The 12,792-nt window shown below is 35.8% G+C and overlaps 1 protein-coding gene across 1 annotated transcript; it reads right to left on the reverse strand.

Annotated features, from left to right (window-relative positions):
* Nucleotides 1-836: 836 nt before the first annotated feature.
* Non2 (upstream activation factor subunit spp27 homolog Non2) lies at nucleotides 837-11,510 on the reverse strand. Its single transcript, XM_022074459.2, has 7 exons — nucleotides 11,352-11,510; nucleotides 8,037-8,127; nucleotides 7,629-7,905; nucleotides 6,361-6,552; nucleotides 5,617-5,757; nucleotides 4,157-4,211; nucleotides 837-1,569 (listed from the first exon to the last, which is right to left on the reverse strand). The coding sequence occupies exons 1-7, from the start codon at nucleotides 11,392-11,394 to the stop codon at nucleotides 1,508-1,510; spliced, it is 861 nt and encodes a 286-aa protein (XP_021930151.1). The 5' UTR covers nucleotides 11,395-11,510; the 3' UTR covers nucleotides 837-1,507.
* Nucleotides 11,511-12,792: the final 1,282 nt, after the last annotated feature.

The raw sequence follows: 12,792 nt of genomic DNA on the forward strand, positions 1-12,792 counted from the left end.
AATCAATTGATCGATCAATGTCTCGAATTACGATGCACGAACAGGAAAACCTACCTAGTCTAAGTTTAGAGATTTGTTATTATAAACTATATTGATATTCCAGAACTTAAAAGCAGTGTCTCACTAATTCTAGACATGCCTGGAGAATATCTAACTATAACTGATTCTACATGTTACATTAATAAATTAATTTTATGCCCATATAAAAATGACATCCACCACATCAGTAAAGAAGCAATGAACACTCTTGATGGACAAGTTAAAATTTTAAGTGTACATTCTGTAGACTGCAAAGACAAAGGAAACATTTTTCAGCATAGTCAAAGTAACATGTAACATGACGCTTTAATACCTAGTACTATCAAGGTGACACACCACAACCGATCATATTATTTTGTTGCTGAACATATTTAAAACTATCAAGTCACAAACACAGCTTGGTCATGTATGTTTTATCATCTTCATGAAAAAATGAACACATGCAGTTTTTGTCTATATATCGCCACCATAAAACAGATTCGTACGTCTCAAGGATCAACAATAACATAAAATTATGTAATTTTGTAGCTTTCATAAATCTGATAAAACTTTTATTTTTCTAGACACCAGGGCAACCTCAGACTTCAAATGAATGGTTGTACATCCCTGTAGGTGTATCTGTTCATCCACAATTTCCATTACTGCAGAGAGCTCTACATATAGACAGCTAACAAAAATTATTATCATTCTTTATAAAATAAGCAGTATAAGATACAAGGTTATATTGAATGAGTAAATCATCCCTGCCATTTGGTACATCGTGGGAACATAGGGTATTATAACAAAAAACATAAATGTCCAACAAAATTCACCATTCTATTTTTCTTATTATTCTCAATACATTGTAGGATTGCAAACATGACAAGGAAATTTTTTTTTGAAGTTTGGGATGGATTTGTACAACTCCAAATATTTGCTGTACCACGAAAATAAAGAAAACAATATACATTTCAGTTTCAGAAATACATTAAAATAAAAAAACTTTGTATTTCTTCATTTCTGTTATTACAGATACAAATACAGAGAGAAGGTAAAAAAAATTGCTTTGCCATTTTCACAGTTCTGACACATACCAACTTACAAGTGTTGTACATTGAAAAAAGATGTAATTATGGCTGCCTATTGTAGAGATTTCCACTTCCCATAATACTTAGAAAATATATTGTGCAAACACTTAAAAACACAGTAACTCTTCTCAAAAATAAAAATTAAAAAAATGTCTAAACTTTCCAAACTCATTAATGTGGATGTTATTTTTGTGAACAGTTTTGGCCAAAGCTTTGTCACATACTACAGTGGGACACTGCACAATATTTATAATAGTTAAAGAAAAAAGACAAATTCCCACTCAAACAGCATTAACACTGCTCAAATTTTGACATGTGATGACTCTCAACCAAGAAAAGAAAAAAGTCTTACTCTGTTTTGGCCATTCATTCACATCCAGAACTCTTAAATCTGAAAAGAGTTAATCAATAAAATGATTCTTGAGGTACTTCATCATGCCGAATGTGCGAAAACGTTTAACACCTGCAAGAATAAAAATATTTTTTCGTAAACTATTTAGTAATACATCTTAAACACAATTTAAAAATTAAATAATTCTCAACCCCTTGGTTATGTTATTTGAAATAAGCAAGGACTGACTGACTGATGTATGTAAAGTATCACAAAACAAAACTGCCCAACATCATTGTCATGCTGTCAGAGAATACACACACTATGCCAAAGAAATTAATTTTTTGAATATCATTTTTATAAAATCCTGGCATAAAAAACCAGATGCCTGTCATGATTAAATTTGGGTAGCACAAAGTGCTGCACATGCTAATATGTAAGCCCCAGCTGCAGACTTGCCAACATTGTCTGCACAAGCTGTATTGGCAATTAGGCAAAATAAAATGATTGATAAAAACTTCCCCTTTCTTGCAGCAGGAAAGGCTAAGGCTGTACAAGCCATTGTATTCCGCTGCAGAACAGTCATTGCTATAAAAGCATTATCTGCAAAACTACTTCAAATTTGGAACACATTTTCAGTGCTGATTGGTCAACCACAATTATCCACAGCAGCTTATGTGGCACCTGCACTACATAAAAGTAACTGACCCAACTTTAGACCTTCATTCATGCAACAAGATGACACAGCACGTATTCACCGAGTGTGTGTGTGTGCAACATCACATACGCACAATGCTCATATTCTTAGCGCATCAGAGAAATGTGACACTGTAAAATTTAGCACAGCAGATAGCATGCATCATATTAACTTAACTCACAACTGGACCCACTTGTGTATGACACAAACATAAATTATATGGTCAAATATCTTCTGGAAATAATTGGGAAAACAAGTGACAATAGCATGGACTACCTGTGAGAAACTGACAACTTTATGTGAAGCAGAACAAATATGGAATCAAGTCACAGTCAGGAAATTTGAAGTGTGCAAATGTCACATTAGTGACGTAGAGAGAAACATCTTTTTCTATGATACTGTGTTAAATAAAGCTGAGAAACAATGATGTAATACTCTGAAACCATAACTATTCAACTCCAGGCTTTACTTAATTTGTTTAAATACGAGGGTCGCTCATTAAGTAATGCCCCACATTTTTTTTCTCAGCCAATAATGAAGATAGAAAAGTGTACTTTTACATGCTTGAGATTTGATGTTTCCCGCGTTCGTGTACGGAGTTTCAAATGATTCCAACCGATAGCGGAGCTGTAGTGAACTGTTAAAATGGCGTCTGTGAACGACTCTCGTTACAAGCAACGAGCTGTAATTGAATTCCTTGTTGCTGAAAAAGAAACGGTGGTGAACATTCATAAACGTTTGTGTGCTGTGTATGGAAGCTGTGCAGTCGATAGGAGCACCGTTGGTCGCTGGGCTAAGAGAGTTAAAGCTTCAGGAAGTGAAGAAACCGAGCTCCGTGATCTGCCGCGCTCTGGGCGTCCTGCCACAGCCACCACTCCAGACATGTTGAACCGCGCGGATGCCATTATTCGTGAGGATCGGCGCATCACAACTCGACAATTGGCCCAACAGCTTTCAGTCAGCAATGGAAGTGTGATTGCAATTATCCAGGCTCTCGCATATTCGAAGGTGTGCGCAAGATGGGTTCCACGAAGTCTCACAGCAGACCACAGGATTCAAAGGAAAACGATTTCTTCTGAATTGTTGGAGCGTTTTGATGCTGAGGGAGAGGTCTTTCTGTCCCGGATCATTACAGGTGACGAAACCTGGATACACCACTTTGAGCCAGAGACAAAAAGGCAGTCAATGGAGTGGCATCATCCTCAATCACTGAGAAAGAAGAAATTCAAGACAACTCCCTCCGCCGGAAAAGTCATGATGACTGTCTTTTGGGACAGTGATGGGGTCATTCTTGTGGATGTGATGCCAAGAGGTGCGACCATCAATTCAGACGCGTACATCAGGACCCTGAAAACCCTCAAAAAGCGTTTTCGACGAGTTCGGCCTCACAAGCATCCAGCAGAAATTTTGCTCCTGCACGACAATGCACGCCCTCACACAAGTCTGAGAACCCGGGAAGAAATCACCAAATTGGGTTGGACGGTGCTACCCCATCCACCCTACAGTCCAGATCTGGCACCCTCCGACTTCCATCTCTTTGGGCCACTTAAAGATGCTATCCGCGGAACAAGATTTGAAGATGACGAGAGCGTGATTCAAGCAGTGAGGACATGGCTACGTGCACAGGACAAGAGCTGGTACCGGCAAGGCATGCATGCACTTGTTCCACGCTGGCGTAAAACCGTACAAGTTGATGGGGACTATGTGGAAAAATAGTATGTGTAAAGGAAACATTGATTTATATTGTCACTAAATTTGAGCCATCTTGAATAAATATGTTCTGAGGAAAAAATGTGGGGCATTACTTAATGAGCGACCCTCGTAGCATATCAGTGAATTACACCACCACCTCAGAATACAAAAAATTCCTTATTCTGAAGGCTGAATTACATGTTAACAATGGACAGAAAGACATCAGAACCCAGATGATGGGAATGTTGAATTCTTCATGTAACCAACCGACACAGCTGAGTGTCTGAGAAGATTTTAATGAATAGACAGAAATTTGAGTGCAACACTTACCAAACACTTTAAGCAGCTCATCATTACATATGGCAAACTGTTTATTCTTGGGATCCTGTAATCAACAAATTCAAAATTCTGTAAGTGATTATGTAACAAATCATTAACCTTCAGCTTACATCAACATTAACACACACACACCTAAAATATGTACATATGGAGACAACATTTTTTTCTTTATACTTTCATTTTTAATGCAGCAAATTCTTGACTATATATAGCATCACTGTGAAACAATAAACTACTTTAAAGTTAATGATATTGACCAAGAGGTGGAAAGCAGGAGAGAGGGTTAGTATAACACACTGCATAGCACTACAATTCAAAATAACATTTCTCCATTGTACGCACAGCATATGAAGCAAGCACATGTAACAGTGGGGCAAACAACATCACACAAATGTTACTTGGTTGGTAACTACTTGTTCTGCTATCTGATTATGTAACAAACTGAGCCAAAATAATTACTATCATGTACAGATGCCAAGCAAACTGATGTGGACAATAACATACATTTGAACGTGGCCAAGGGCTCATCATACTGAATTAAAACTAATACTGTGGAAATAACTCAAAGAATGTAATAATACAAGTGTGGAGAGAAATTTAAACATGAAGACATGACAGCAAGGACAGAAAACTGAAAAATTAGAAGGTAATTTATAAATTAACACAGTTGTATACTTGAATTACTTAAAGGATACAGTGCCACATAATTCTTAGGAGGGGATTGGAAATAAATTGAAAAAAATACCTCCAATGAATCACGTGAGATGCTGTACAGAATGGTATCCATCCTTATCCAATCATTTCTACTTGCATATTGATAAAGGTTAATGTAACATTGCACTGTTATTCTTACTGACTCTGTTTTATGTTCATTAATATAATAACTATAGAGCCAACCTAAAAAATGTTACATCCTATGTAGTGTGGTATGTGGAGAAACTGAAATTTTATGTAGACTCTTGTATTTGAATCTTAATGTATTTTATTAATTCTGACACATCTCAAAAATAAAATTAAATAAAAATCCACCTAGATCTCAAAACGTTAACGTTAATGTACTTCATCTTAGTAATCTGGGACAGAGTCAACAAAAAGTAAGTTACCACACACCCTGCACCAATAATTTCTTTAGGGCAACCAAGAACACATGGGTCTATGTCATGTTCCTGCAGGTGCAGCCAGAAAGAAAATTTGCATTGGGTTCTTTGTACCCACATTATCTAGGTCTGGGTGCAACACAGATCAAGTGATCAGACACCAGCATCTCACAAATCAATCTATGGTAAATTTGTGAAGTTGCCTCATACTCAGGCAGATTTCGGGTGAGTTCTTAACCTGACTCCTGAAGCACATAATACAACCAATCAATCGTATCACAATTTGTGCCCTCACCTCAAGTTCCACCTCTTGACTCTCACAAACCAATAATGCATGAAGAGATGAGTACTTACATACAGATTCTTTTCCTTGATGATTGCCCAAATTTTACGAACAACTTCATGGCGAGCCATTGCATCTGCACCAACCACAGCTGCAAGTTCAGGACTAAGAGTATAGGCTCGTGTATAACCACTACCTGCACCCCGCTTTCCCTAAACAATAAATTGCCACCACATATAAGAAACAGCTGTTGACTGGTATTACAATCTCAAAATAACATTACACATCAATAATTACTACAATGAATATTTACCCAATTAATTAATAAAACATGAAAACAAAACAAGCATTTCCTCACTAAAGAAACAACATATTATAGACAAAATAATCACAAGCAGAATTTATTTTATTTTTATCAAATATTAAGATGATAAGCACACAATCATAACTGCAGTTAATGTTATCAACAGCAGGCATGGAATACTACATACAGAGCCTCACAATTTGTCATCCAGTCCGTGTGTAAAACTTGTTACAATATGGTCAGCACAGATGCCAACATATTCACAAGCTGTTCTGTAGTCAAACATGACATGCACTCCTATACCTTAATTCTACCTTCTGAAAATAATATGAATGTCTCATGTTGTAACACAAATATATTTGACATTAAAAATAAAAACAGATTTTGTAAGGTCACAGTTGATGATGGATTTAAACAGTAAGTATTCCATCATTATGGAAGGAAAGTGTAGAACAGAATTTCCCCATAATTCCCTCAGGTTTAAGATCAAATACCCAGATCATTTGCTTACCCCTGATACCTTCTTGGCTGCTCCGCCACCTCCACCACCACCAGCACCGCCACCCGAATTAGATTTCCTTGTCTTGGCCCAATCTTCATCACTGTCACTGTCACTACCCTTCTTCTTCTTGGCTGTCTTCCCTTTCTTGGCAGGTGCATTTTTGCCCTTTTTTGATGGACTGTATTCCTCATCACTTACATCCTACCAAATAAGTCAGTCGCTTTATAAATCCAAACCGCACAGCATTATAAATAAATACTGTGTCCTGTAGATATCCCATATCCTATTAAGTTTCCCACCAAACTTCATTATGCTTTATACCCGAATTAGTTTGCAATATTATAACTACACACACAAAATATCTATCAGAACACCACATACAAAAAACCCTCACAAATTGACCCATGTCTTAGAATCTGGAATCACTCTTTATTGAGAAATAAAGATGCAATGCCAACAAGTTTTCCACAGAAGCAAAGTTGTACTGTAACTGTATAGGCATCAACTTCCGGCTTTATTTATGTTTGGTGAATCTGATAACACTACCACTAGCTCAGACTATACAGCATCAGATGACAGGATGATAAACAAGTATTAAATTGGAAAGAATATGCAATGAAGCAGTCATAACCTAATTTCACTTTCCTAATGCACAGACACTAGCAAAGGACTAAGAATATCACATTACCATAACACTTCCATCTTCTTGCATAAAAGTGGGTGTCACACATACTCATTTATTATTTTTGTTAGAAGAACATACTACACAAGATGAGATCTGAAATACCACATCCATACTTGGTAACACAGTGTGTGTCAAATAATGCTGCCAAAACGAAAGACAAAAATCAACCCTGATGATGTACCACCACTTTTGTACTCAAACATAATATGAATAATAAGAAGACCAAACACTGTAATGAGAACAAAAACTAAACAGACCAAACACTTGCAAATAATTGAATCTGTAAACAGAAAACTTGGATATGATAAATCCCTCTCATGAGCCCATACAATAAAACATTTTCAAGACTTCACTCTTTGTAACACGTTAATTGGTTAATATATGTTGGTGCCCGAAAGATACTGTGGTATTTTATATATTTTCCATGTCATGTTTTCCCTTCATTTATGGACCATATTCCTCTAGACATAATCTCTTTTCATTTACATTTTCCCACAACGTATCATAAAAATGGGGGAAGAAACAATAAAATATGAAAGCACACAGTCAAAATAACTTGCCAATTTATTTAATTCACTGAAAAGTTACTTACATCATCAGAGCCTTCATCACTCTCATCACTGCTAGTCTTCTTGGCCTTCTTTGCTGGTGGTTTCTTGGTGGTTGCTCCACCCCCTCTCTTAGGTTTGGGCTTCTCTTCTTCTTCTTCCTCCTCCTCCTCATCTTCATCTTCTTCCTCCTCCTCTTCATCTTCTTCCTCATCTTCTTCATCCTTTTCCTTATTTTTCTTTTTTTTACCACTGTCTTTACCCTTGCCATCTTGCTTCTCTTGAAGACATTCCATAACTAAATCATCAACCTCTTTCTTTCTATAAATAAAACAGAATGTCAATTTTTTGTGAAAATGATTATATGGAAGCAAACGCAACACATTCATATATTATGAGTACTGAACAGTATCTGCTGGAAACCTCATAAACTCGCAACTAGCTTCACTTACCTGTCTGTCAGATCTACGTCTAGCTTTTCTTCAATCTGTTGCCGCACTTTCTTGGCAGACATTGTTGTAAGATCAGCATCCTTAAGGATGGCTGGAAATAAATTTAAATTCAAAAGCAGTAAATACAGTGAAGTTACAAAATTAAAGAAAACACTTAGCAATCAGTGCTGCATATGCCACAGAGAAGCATCTTCTATTCAGTCAACTTCCTCACTTAAATACAGATGAAGATGATCTGATACAGTGGAGTACTTCACACCAATGAATTCAGTGCTAACTTTACAAAGTATGTTTTCTCATAATTTTACAAGTGGTGAATTGAATCATTAAATATCAAAACATCTTAACACAAACACATTTTATTAAAAATGACTAAGACAATTTGTGGAAGCAAGTGTAAGCCTCAACTAGCTGGCTAACAATACTTTGCTGGCAGATGACTAATGAAGCATTTTATCTTATCTGTTATCTCTGTGTTCCAGTACATGAAGTACGACTTCACCACAAACGTATGACAGATGACTTTTATTTGTTATTTTTCAAAGTGTTTGCCTGGTTAACATGGCTAACATGAACACACTATCCCTAGGTATGCTTGGGATTATAAATTTTCAAACACCAGTTTTCATTTTTCTAATATTATGTTGAACAAACCTTATCAAATGTCTGTGGTATATTTTATATACACTGTTGTTTCTGGTGATGGCTCTACTTAAGAACCATTCTTGGCCTAGTGGTTTTACACAGTAGCCTACCTAGCATTCAAAATATCCTGGACTCAATCCTAACCATCATTAACCTTAAACTAAATCAAACTAAAAACAAGATGTCACTTAAATATACAGAGTAGAACCAATTCCTGAAACCCTGTGTATTTCACACATCCACCCAGAATAAAGAACATGATATAAGTAAAAGTAAAGTAAAGCTGTCCCACTATGTGCCATGTATGCAGTTGGGGGGGAGAGGTGGTATAGCTCCTATTCATTCTTGACATTGCACTAGATGCGGGTAAGTGGTCAGCATCACACCCCAGCAGCGCTTTACCCCTGAAAAAGGACCCCAGTACCCATTGGATAGGAGGCTGGGTGGGCCCCAGAGCCAGTCTGGACGCAGAGGAAGAATCCTCTGCCATCAGGGATTGAAGCCCGGTCGTCCAGTCCATAGTCAGTCACAATTCTCACTGAGCTACTCCAGCTCAAATTAAATATTAAATAAATAATTAATAGAAATTAAAACTCAACATATTTTGAAGAAAATTACTGTAAACCTGTTTGTGATCATTTGTTACATGACAGTCTGCAAATTGGTAACTTGACCCCAGGTGTTCAAGAGATAATTATAAAAAAAAATACATTTGCACTGTGGCAACAATACCTCAACTAAAAATTCTCAGCTATTATAAATACATGTAAGCAGGAGTGGTGATGCTTCCTTCTATAATTACAGTTGTGGTAAGACTGGTAACTGTAAAACACTGACATAACTATGTAATTTATATCTGTACTGGTATCTGAAAGCTAATAGGTATATTTTAGCAACTTATAATTGCAAACATGCCTAAGAAACTACTACAACACTCTTCATTCCCACACAAATTGATATTTAGGTTTGGTTTAAGGACTCTAGAAATACACTTCATGACTGATTATGGACGAGTTAATGGAGACTAGTGACAAGAACATTATTTGCCTGTCTAAATGTATGAGTAAATGTACTGTTACATTGGTAGCAGATTTTTGTATGATTACCAATATTAAAGACAGTACCAGGGTAGCTTCTGATCCTGCATAAGTGTTTCTTCATGTTTACAGTGGTTTGACTACTTAGTTCATTGTATAAAACACACATTTGCTAACTTGCAAACTGTAAGTTATAAGAGGCAGGTGGTGAGTACACTTTGTTTCTGGAGACAAGGCTTTGTGTATTAATAACGAGTCCAACCCACAGGCACAATATAAGGAAAGATCCCTGAGGTCCTGGGTTTGATCCCAACTGTTGTCAATAAAGCTTAATGACACCCAATCACCTGAATATGAGGCAAGATCTAACACCCAAAATGTCATGCATATCAAATATATCTCAAACAATGGTCAATGTCCAACATTGTGTTTCTATAATGAATCAACCATTGTCCAAAGCCTTTAAAGAATCATGGTAGATCACATAAATTAATTTTTATATCTGCCTACAAAACAGTAATTATAACTTTATTATGAGACCATGCATATGACTTTTCAGACTGGATTCAATAGCAAAACATCTCAGCACAATCTTAATATAACTTGACATAATGTTTATCAGCACAACTGTCCTCATCATATCAAAACAGGAACAAGTAAACACAATGTACAGTAACTAATGGACACTTTCACAGGCTAAGGGGATATTTTAAAAGTCCCTAAAACCCTAATAATAAAATTAAAATAAACACAAAACAAAGTAACATCTCGCACGGTGACTATGTCTCCTTAAATTAATGTTTTCACAGTTGCATCATTTAGCATTGGTATGCATTATTTTACTACCATAGTTAAATTTTTTTGAATTCAGTGACAAGCAAATTTACCTTATGTTACTTTATTAAGTTTCATGTTATATTTTTATTGCATTCAGCACACACAAACAAAACACAAATTCTGTAATTAATTTGTTGGCAGATGACTTGTGGGCATGTGCTGAAGGCTGAATCACATGGTTAGATTTACGATATTCATATTTATATTTCAACTTAACATTCACAAGTGAAACTGACTATTCATTGGAAAAAATTTGTCAACATTCACTCTTCCCTCCAAATCTACAAGCTGAATAAATTTGTCAATACATTAACACCTAAATTATTAGATACAGTTACACAGGTTTCCAATGCTTAAAGAATGCCGCTGGTACGCCCGAAACTCGCATCTTACCTGCAAAGTGGATTGTGGGTATGTTAACGCAAGAGCGATCTATATACACATTTTAACTTTCATTAAATTTCCAACGCATTCAATATATTATAAAATTTATAAAATTACATACACTATTTGTTTTATTCACTACCATCCAAAAATACATATAATGCATATAAACAACACCTTGCTCTTACTACTATCAATGTTCACTATCAAATGCCAAGACGGCGTCATGAAGCCATTTGGATGTACACAAAATACAAGTCCAAGAACATCAAACTACAAGAGATAAATACCATAAATTCCCTATACAAAAGGGTGTTTTTTACCTTTAAAAATATTCAAATGTAATTTTCGAAACAAATTTGTATATTTTTAGTAGTCAAAATTGAAGCACACAAGAGATTTTGTTATTTACCGGTAATTTCCTTGCGGAGCTCTTCTTTAGATATATCTGCCATCTTATACAGTGGAGACAAGGATACCAACTACGTAACCACTATTCAGACAAGCGTTGCAACGAACAAGTTTTTGGTACGATATAGAGACAGCAAATTGTACTCGAGATATGTATGTAAAAGTTGTTCATCTCGTGTAATCTGCTGATTGATCAAAATCTATTTCTAAATGGAGAATATTAGCCACTGTATGTTTTATTTGAAATTCGATTTGTTACTGTTAACATCCTTGGTTAAAAGCAGGAACAAAGGTGCCACTATATAGTTAAAATTGTTCAAATACTTGCATTCGGATGGGGTTGAAATTTATAGAGATTATACATATGTTATCCATAGACTTAATTTTTCTTTTCCGGCTCTACGTGACAATATTCCCATATACTGAACATATTTTGACTCCCGCCAAGAAATCAAAATTAATATTTAAGCAAATTAGCAAAATATAGTACTCATTGTTTGCACTGTGTACAAATTGATTGGGATACACAGTGTGGTACTTACAAGTGTAGGACTATAGAATTACAATCTAAAATTAGCCAATGTTTCAGTTATCTAAATTGTAATATTTTGACTACATAACTTGATGTCAGTATTGCCAATATATCGTAAAACGTATATATAACGCCTTTCTTAAAACATCAATTTAAATACTTAATTTGTGTTCTGCATTCATTACGCGGCTACAGGCATCATTATGAATATTACTATAATTTATTTGTGATATTTTTAACGACTCAGACTACACAATGTCGACAACAAAATGCGCAGTGAATAATTGCAAAGGATGTGGAAAGGGCTCGTAGCGTTATATGAAATACTGTCCTAACATTTACCTGGTAGGTCTGAGGAAAACCAGAGAAAACATTGGCTAGGATAACCTGTTGTGTCCAGACAGAGATTTGAACGCGAGTCATCCCGAATGAGAAATACTATCCACACAACCACATTCTTTGAATACTGTAATAACCACAGATTGCAAATAGTTGTAGTCCGCCATTACTTGCGCGTTGTATCGTGTGAGGAGTAAGCAGCTAAATCTGGGCAAACGAATTGGGAGAAATTGTTTACAGTTAAATTTTATGGAGATGATAACATTAAGATTGAAAATATGTAATATATTACCATTTTAAAATAATCTGAGTGCTGAAGATAAAGCATGGTTGGTTCCGGTTAAGGTCAATAACCTATTTCAACATATATTACAGCCACGGGTGTACTGCAATAGTCTCGCGTGAAGCCTTCCTAATTGAATTCTGTGGCTAATTATTATCCCTTGTTAACGGAACAAAAAAAATATCAGAACATACATGCATTACACCAGTTCAAAATAATGATACATCTTGCCCATCCCTGCCTCCAAATGCGAAAACAAAAACATACATTAATGAAATTACCTTGTTA

The sequence above is a fragment of the Zootermopsis nevadensis genome, unplaced genomic scaffold (genome assembly GCF_977971745.1).
Source record: "Zootermopsis nevadensis isolate Lab colony 2312 unplaced genomic scaffold, Znev_1.0 Znev_ptg000061l, whole genome shotgun sequence".
NCBI lineage: Eukaryota > Metazoa > Arthropoda > Insecta > Blattodea > Termopsidae > Zootermopsis > Zootermopsis nevadensis.

Coding starts and splice junctions, on each gene's coding strand:
- Non2 (XM_022074459.2), bottom strand. CDS start 11,394: ATGGCAGATATATCTAAAGAAGAGCTCCGCAAGGAAATTACCG. Junction 7,906..8,036: donor GACGTAGATCTGACAGACAG/GTAAGTGAAGCT, acceptor TTTTATTTATAG/AAAGAAAGAGGTTGATGATT. Junction 6,553..7,628: donor GTGATGAAGGCTCTGATGAT/GTAAGTAACTTT, acceptor CTTATTTGGTAG/GATGTAAGTGATGAGGAATA.